The 8,909-nt window shown below is 42.5% G+C and overlaps 1 protein-coding gene across 3 annotated transcripts in view; it reads right to left on the reverse strand.

The window, feature by feature from the left end:
* LOC140676661 (uncharacterized) overlaps nt 1-8,909 on the reverse strand; it is a 48,342-nt gene that overhangs the window by 28,645 nt on the left and 10,788 nt on the right. For 2 of the 3 annotated variants that reach the window (XM_072915694.1, XM_072915693.1), the window contains exons 1-2: nt 2,092-2,204; nt 943-1,251 (exon numbers count right to left, since the gene is read on the reverse strand). In XM_072915694.1, coding sequence (XP_072771795.1) covers nt 943-1,251; nt 2,092-2,164 — 382 coding nt within the window. In that variant the 5' untranslated portion in view covers nt 2,165-2,204. Of the gene's footprint in view, nt 1-942; nt 1,252-2,091; nt 2,205-8,909 lie in introns of those variants that run through there. The other variant, XM_072915695.1, reaches the window with a different exon arrangement.

Raw genomic sequence — 8,909 nt, forward strand, 5'->3', positions numbered from 1 at the left:
AGTCATAAACATTTGGGGAAAAATCTTTGGCAAAGCAGACGATTGAAGCCTCATCTTGACCATGAGAGGAGGCCAACACTTTCAGAGTTGGCAACTTGTAAAAGGACTCTGAAACACGAACATATTAAGTATATGTCTGCACAACAAATATATATACACAACACAAAACGTCATTTGAATGCTATTACTCATGGCTTCTGCAGGGTCGACACTAATAAAACAGCAAGATTAGATCGTACACAACCTGCATGTGAGACAAGCAAGCGTAGATGAAACAAAAAGCAAGCAAAAAACTGCTGCAACAATTATTTCCCTGACAGACAAGGCAGAGTAAGCAGCTGCACAAGGAAGAGTCAGACCTTTCTTTCCACCTTACTGTTGGCTTTAGCACCAACAATAACATCATTTGTATGGATAGTATGAAATAATGTGCAGTTTTCAGATAAATGTGTTGTGTGTAAACATTTTTAACATAAAAAAATCATCTAATTCTCATTACCCCGTTCCAGATATCCAAATATATTTACACAAAACACTTTTTGCAGAGCTTAATTATATTTTTAAAAACAGGTATAGTTTTTAACCTCACGTTTACCTTTTTGGAGGACTACTGACAAGGATGAGCTACTAGCAGTGTGGTGCATTCAGTGACAGTCTGGAAATACGTCTTCTAGGGCTCTTATTTGACTATTACTGTACACTACAACTTAATTTGGCTCCATAGTGGGTTATTTTGTGTAGAATGCAAAATAACCCACTTTGAATCATACTAAAACCGGGGCATCTAAAAACCAATATATATTTTTTCAACGACTTCAAATACACCGAATCCAAATATACTACAAAAGTGACAGCACATTACTGTGATTACCTTTAGCTGTGTCACATTCATTGTACCTATTTTAAGACTACAGTAAAAGATATGCTGTAAACACGTCTTACCTTCTGTTTTGGTGATCACGGCATCAACAGTTTTAGTTGAATGTTTGGCGACACATCGAAATTTGGCCCTGCTGTCCCAGTCGGCTTGCCTCACTCGGATCTGACTGACTCCCGTGTAGAGGTTGTCCGTCTCCACTGAAGGATACTGAATGAAGTCAGACAAATCGGCCCCGTCTTTGCTCCACGCAAACGTCAGTGGAAGGGGTTTGAAGCCGGTGGCCAGACAGCCGAGAGTGACCATGTCTCCTGCTCCGGAGCCACATTGCATCAGAGGAAAGACAGTGGGTGGGACTGGTGGGACTGGTGTGCCTGTGAAAGGAAAAGCAAGTTGTCAGTTGAGATCAAATTAAATGAAAATAGTAAAGGGAAGACACATTTTAAACCATATTCAAATTGTAGGAAAAGAAAACAAGTAGTCGGTTATGATACAATTCCATGAAAATGGTGAAGAGATAACACTCACCATATCAAACCATATTTAAATTGTAGATCAAATTGCACAAAAGACCTTATTTTATTTTAAATATCACAAATGATTTCATTTTTATTTATTTTACATTTTGAGTGAACATTTTCTTAACATTGCAAAACATCTTTATAAATGGAATAGCTCACTCAAAAGCTTAGAAAAACAAAAACTGTTTGATTATTAAGATACCACAGCGCAGAAACTCAAATTTGAGCAAAATAATCATTGTCATATTTCATAAGACTCTGTTGCTGTCGATGATAGATCAGTTTGCTAATATATGCTATAATAACCTGTCAAACAACCAAGAAGATTGGACTCGCCAAAGCACCATTATACTCATTTCAGGTGTTTTTTTTTAATTGTTTTGTAATATCTCACAGATTTTAGCATATATTTGTCAACGTAAGATAGATTGGTCTAATTCTACTCTTCGAATACTGGAACTACTTGATATCAATAAATGATTGCACTAAATCAGAAATATTAAAATAATGTACTTGTCCTTTCCAGTAGAATATAATTACCACAAATATTGACTTACCAGATGTAACTGTGACTTGGGTTCCTTTTCCCCAGTAGTCCAAATACCACAGTGACAAAAAGTAAGAGCATTCTAATACAAAAACTTTCCAAATATAGAATTAAAAATGTCTCAAAAGGACGTAAGAATTACTTACCAGATGTAACTGTGACTTGCGTTCCTTTACCCCAGAAGTCCAAGTACTCATAGCTGTCACAGTGATAGAACATAATGTGTTTACAATGAAAATACTATTACATTAAAAAAAAATGAACACAGGAAAAGCTGTTCCTCAAAAATTATTTCTCAAGCAACTCCCTTGAGATTTGATATTTTTTCCGGTGTGCTCTCTAACGTTTTGATTGTGTTTGGATATGTGTGCATAACCAGAGATGGGTAGTTATGTGCTACATTTATTTTGTTATACATTTACTCAAGTAACTTTTTGGATAATTGTACTTGTCTGAGTAGTTTTAATACAACATACTCTTTACTTTTACCACTTTCACTCCGCTACCTTAAGTTTAATTCTGATCGCTACATGTTGGTCTAGTGAGGGAGGTGACCAAGAACCTGATGGTCACTCTGTCAGAGCTACAGTATTCCTCTGTGGAGAGAAGGAAACCTTCTCCAAGGACAACCATCTCTGCAGCAATCCACCAATCAGGCCTATATGGTTTTGTGGTCAGACGGAAGCCATTTCTTCGTAAAAAGTTTGCTTAAACGCACCTGAAAGACTCTGACCATGAGAAACACAATTCTCTGGTCTGATGAGACAAAGATTAATTTTTCGCCATGAATGCCAGGCGTCATGTTTGGAGGAAACCAGGCACCGCTCATCACCAGGCCAATACCAGCCCCACATTGAAGCATGGTGGTGGCAGCATCATGCTGTGGGGATGATTTTCAGCGGCAGGAACACAGAGACTGGTCAGGGTAGAAGGAAAGATGAATGCAGCCGGAATAGAAAACACTTTAATGCCTGCAAACATTTTTTAGGGCACTGGTGGTCTCTAATAAGCCTGCGTACTTGAAACACAAATATTTTAAAGCTGGACATGGGGAGACCCTAGAATAATACAATGATTAATACGAGACGTAACAAACGCATGTATAATGATCTATAAGTTACAAATGGACAAAATGGGACACATTTCTTACATTGAACAAAGAGCACAGTCTTCAAGTCAAACTAATTGTGTGTTAAACACACTAGGCCAATAAATCTGATTCTGACTCTGATTTTAGTGATATTACTGCTGCTTTAGAAACATTCTTAATATGCAGCAGAAACAAGAAAGTTGGGTCATAAATAATGCCAAGATTTTTTTGCAAAGTCGCTTTGGACAATTGTTTTATTATCGAAAGTGGTAACTGCAAACAAGTGCTTGTTTCTAGCAGGACATTAACCAACATGTCCGTTTTCTTGGAGTTAAGATGCAAAAATAATAACCATTTTGGTACAAAGAGTTAATACTATGTCTGCTGCTATTTTAGCAGACGAGTATGTTCTGACCCACAAAGGAAGCTTCAATAAAGCCTTTTCTCCATCGCAGCATGGTCCAATCACGCACCATCACATAAGTAGGCAACATGTGGCACCATCTAACTATGGCACATGTTGAAGAGGTTCATTTAGCCTACTGATGGCACAGTTAAAGTAAGGCTCATGTGCACATACTGCCAGAAACCTAGTCATTTGATAAACAGCTGTCCCTTGTTGAAGTGAACCAAATCAAAACCAGTAGTTCTTGTAAAGACCCTTCAGTGCCACATTCCTTTAAAAGTGAGTGTGCGGATCCAGCTGTTTATTCCCCTTTTATTATGAAGGGTGCTGCCTCACTGTCTGATAGCAACGTAAAAGTCCCAGTTACTATTTTACGTGATACTGCAGTCTCAAGGTCTATTTTTCTTCGTGGTGTGTTGCCTCTCACACATAAAACCTCCTTAAAACGTAACGAGCTGGTGCAACGCTTTGGAATTAAATTTGCTAAATTACCCATGCACTTTGGTGTTGCAAGCAGTGAGCGGAGATGGGCCGGGGTGGAAATTCTTGTTGCCCCTCGGCTCAAAGCCCGTACGTTGGATTTGAATCCGGGTCGGGGAACGGGTCCTGACTGTTGTTTGTGCTGATGCACCAAACAGCAGTTCAGAGTACCCACCCTTTTTGGATTCCCTCGAGGGAGTACTGGAAAGTGCTCATGGCTCATGGGACCCCAGAGGCAGCGGACAGGTACTGACAAGCCAAAACTCTGACATGGGAAGAGTTTGGCGAAGCCATGGGAAAAGACTTCTGGACGGCTTCTAAGTGATTCTGGACCATCATCTGCCGCCTCAGGAGAGGGACGCAGTGCACTGTCAACACCGTATATGGTGGGGATGGTGTGCTGTTGACCTTGACTCAGGACGTTGTGGATCGGTAGAGGGAATACTTTGACGACCTCCTCAATCCCACCTACACGTCTTCCTATGAAGAAGCAGTGCCTGGGGAATCTATGGTGGGCTCTCCTATTTCTGAGGCTGAGGTTGCAGAGGTAGTTAAACTCCTCGGTGGCAGGGCCCCAGGGGTGGATGAGATCTGCCCGGCGTTTGTTAAGGGTCTGGATCAGGGGTCGGCAACCTTTACCAGTCAAAGAGCCATTTTGACCAGTTTCACAAATTATAGAAAACTATGGGAGCCGCAAAAAATTTATGAAATTTTAAATGAAATAACACTGTATACAGAGATTTTTTTTTACTTTGTGCTATGTTTAAACCAGGGGTCTCAGACACGCTGCCCACACCTTTATATAGGATCTAAAAGCTGGTGCGGCACTTAGCTGAATGGCGCTTGTCAGCGTCATGCGTGCTGTGTTGGTACAGCATATAGCACCCACCATGAACAGCGTGCCTGATCAGCCTCACGTTGTATGTGGCTTTTGCTTGCTCACGTAGGTGACAGCAACGCATACTTGGTCAACAACCACACAGGTTACACTGACGGTGGCGGTATAAAATTTTTTTCAACACTCTTGCTAATAATGCGCTACACTGTGAACCCACACCAAACAAGAATGACAAACACATTTCGGGAGAACCACTGCACCTTAACACAACATAAACACAACAGGACAAATACCCAGAATCCCATGCAGCCCTAACTCTTCCGGGATACATTATACACCCCCGCTACCAAACCCCGCCCACCTCAACCGACGCACAGAGAGAGGGGGGGGGTTGATGTGTGAGGGAGCAGGGTTGGGGTGGGGGCGGGGTTTGGTGTTAGCAGGGGTGTCTCATATAGCCCGGAAGAGTCAGGGCTGCATGTGATACTGGGTGTTTGTTCTGTTGTGTTTATGTTGTGTTAAGGTGCAGATGTTCTCCCGAAATGTGTTTGTCATTCTTGTTTGGTTTTGGTTCAAAGTGTGGCGCATTATTAGTAAGAGTGTTAAAGTTGTTTTATATGGTCACCGTCAGTGTAACCTGTGTGGCTTTTGACCAAGTATGCCTTGCTGTCACGTACGTGTGGAAGCAGAAGATGTATATTGTATAACAAGTGTTGGGATAGCACGCTGTTGATATAGATTGTAGAAGGCGCCAAATGTTGTACCATCATGGTACGCCCTTATTATAGCTGTAAGGGTGAAAATCGGTGAATATTAATCCCGGGGGAGATTTCTGCGAGAGAAACTGAAGTCCGGAAGTCTCACGGGAAAATCGGGGGGTTCAGCAAGTAAGCTGCTGAGCCGCATCAGAGTGATCAAAGAGCAGCATGCGGCTCCGGAGCCGCGGGTTGCCGACCCCTGGTCTGAATACTGTGGGGCTGTCTTGGTTGACAAGACTCTGCAATATTGTGTGGACATCGGGCCGGTGCCTCTGGATTGCCAGGTGGTTCCTCTCGTTAAGAAAGGGAAACGGAGGGTGTGTTCTAACTATCGTGGGATCACACTCCTCAGCCTTCCCGGTAAGTTGTATCTGGTTGTACTGAAGAGGAGGCTACGCCGGATAGTCGAACCTGGGATCAAGAGCAGCAGTATGGTTTTCGTCCTGGTCGTGGAACTGTGGACCAGCTCTTTACTCTCGGCAGGGTTCTTGAGGGTGAATGGGAGTTTGTCCAACCTGTCTATATGTGTTTTGTGGACTTTGAGAAGGCCTTCGACCGTGTTCCTCTGGAAGTCCTGTGGGGAGTGCTCAGAGAGTATGGGGTATTGGACCGTCTGATTGTGGTGGTCCACTTCCTGTATGATCGGTGTCAGAGCTTGGTCCGCATAATAACTTTTATGGACAGAATTTGTAGGCGCAGTCAGGGCATTGAGGGGATCCGGTTTGGTGATTGTAGGATTAGGTCTCTGCTTTTTGCAGACTATATAGTCCTGATGGCTTCATCTGGCCAGGATCTTCAGCTCTCACTAGATCGGTTCGCAGCCAAGTGTGAAGCGACTGGGATGAGAATGAGCACCTCCAAATCGGAGTCCATGGTTCTCGCGCAGTAAAGGGTGGAGTGTCATCTCCAGGTTGGGGAAGAGGTCTTGCCCCAAGTGGAGAAGTTCAAGTACCTGGGAGTCTTGTTTACGAGTGAGGGAAGAGTGGATCGTGAGATCGACAGGCGGATCGGTGTGGCGTCTGCAGTGATGCGGACACCGGTCCATCGTGGTCAAGAAGGAGCTGAGCCAGACGACAAAACTCTCAATTTACTGGTCAATCTACGTTCCCATCCTCACCTATGGTCATGAGCTTTGGGTTATGACCGAAAGGACAAAATCCTGGGTACAAGCGGCCAAAATGAGTTTCCTCCATCGGGTGGCGGGGCTCTTTCTTAGCGATAAGGTGAGAAGTTCTGTAATTCGTAAGGAGCTCAAAGTAAAGCCGCTGCTCCTCCACATCGAGAGGAGCCAGATCATGTGGTTCAGGAATCTGGTCAGGATGCCCCCCGGACGACTCCCTGGGGAGGTGTTTAGGGCATGTCTGACCAGTAGGAGGCCACGGGGGAAACCCAGGACACGTTTGGGAGACTGTGTCTCCCGGCTGGCCTGGGAACACCTTGGAATCCCCCGGGAGGAGCTGGACAAAGTGACTGGGTAAAGGACAGTCTGGGCTTCCCTGCTTCAGCTGCTGTCAACGCAACCTGACATTGGATATGCGGAAGAAGATGGATGGATGGATGGACCCATGCACTCTCTTCGGCTGGCCTTTTTTCTCCCCACCATTCACTGTGTTACAAGCACCATTTTATTGATTATTTCCCATTACTCTTTACTAGGTAATTCTTTTTGTGAGGTAGTAGCTAAACATGATAAACATGACATACCAATACACGATTTGATGCGGTCTAAAAGAATGTTCTGATCAACGGTATTGAAGGCAGCACTGAGAACAACACTGATGTAGCATTTGTTTCGGAATGTCTTCCTGAAACGAGTCTGCACATGTGCAGTAAATAACGTGTAATACTCCATTTCGTGTGAAGGGAGAGGAGATCTGTCCCAACAGTCATCTTTGATTAAGTATTTTTAAATACATAAATTAAGACATAAATAAGTAAATACTTGTTTTAAATAGAAGGAAACTTTAATCATCGTTTTTTTGAGAATTCTGGCGGCCCGTGGAAATCTGGGGGCCCCAGGCATCTGCCTGTGTCCTGGTGACAACGTGTATCTTTTTATCCTTTGTGTTCTTGGCTTACAATATTTCAGTTTGTTGGCTATCTTACAAAACACCTGTTGAAGAAACTGTCGCTTCCTGTCTTTTATTAATATCAACCAGACAGGATGTTGATAACCACATGTTCAGAATGTTGGAAACATTTTTTCTGTGTTTTGATATTAGTTGTACATTCAAAAAGCTTTATAAGAAATTTGACATTTCCTTTATGAGATATTTATTAGCATATTGCTAATTTATTTGCTCACTCAATTCACACTATATATAAGCCTTCTTTACCTTGTTTCCTGCTGTCTTTGTTGTCCATGTGCTCATTGTTACATGGTTTGCACCTTGTTCCATCATTAGCACACCTGTGTCTTGCCGTGATCCTTGTGTCTCCTCCAATCAGCTCTCTACTTCCACTTGTCCAGGTTCTGCACTTCTGGTACATTCTATAGATGCTAGCCTTAGCCAATTAGCATTTTGCATATCACATGGTCATTTTGCAATATAGCAACCATCGATTGAATCAAAAGATGCTTCCATTATATTACAATGTACCACATCTGTTGTTAGCATGTTGGCTGTTTACATTGTTAGCATCATTAGCATTACCTTTTTAAAAAAAGGCCTAAAACACAACAAGTTCGTCTTAAACCCGGGGCAGGAGGTTTTCAGAAATTATGCCGAGCTGTTCAGAATTATTTAGTTCTGCAGTTTTGTTAACGTGTCTGTGAAATATTTCAACAGGTAGAGACAAGCAGATCAAAAGAAAGCCTTTTTTTAAACAGTTACTTTTTTGTTTCATTTGACTAAAACAAAGAAATGTTGCAACTATGGTATATTATATCAGTTTTATTTTATCTTTTAAAATGAATGCTTGCAGTTTTGGATATATATTTAGATATATGATATAAATGATGTAAATTTAGTTGACGATAGAGTTTTTAATACTATTGTGTTATTGTGATAATGACATATTCTAGTCATGTCACGCATATTTGACAACGACAAGCGAATGACCGTTTCCTCAACACAATGTCTGTTATGTACGTGAGGGGTGGAGGGGGACGACACCCCGATAAACTCAGGTTACCGGGTTTATTGTAACCTTTGATGAGTGAGTGGGAGGTGTATGCTACTCTGTGTTTGTTGCAGGACTGTGTGTGATTTTAACCATGTGAATAATACCAGACGATGTTGTACGTGCGTGATGGATGAATCTGTCGGCAGGCCAAGAGAGCGAGGCAAAAAGGGTGTCCGTAAGCAGTCAGATGGTCGAGAGCAGGAGAGAAGCGACAAGGTCCGTGTCCGGGCAAGGGTCAAGGATCGATGAAGGCAGTCCAAAGTCCG

Source organism: Nerophis lumbriciformis, linkage group LG22 (genome assembly GCF_033978685.3).
Source record: "Nerophis lumbriciformis linkage group LG22, RoL_Nlum_v2.1, whole genome shotgun sequence".
Taxonomy (NCBI): domain Eukaryota; kingdom Metazoa; phylum Chordata; class Actinopteri; order Syngnathiformes; family Syngnathidae; genus Nerophis; species Nerophis lumbriciformis.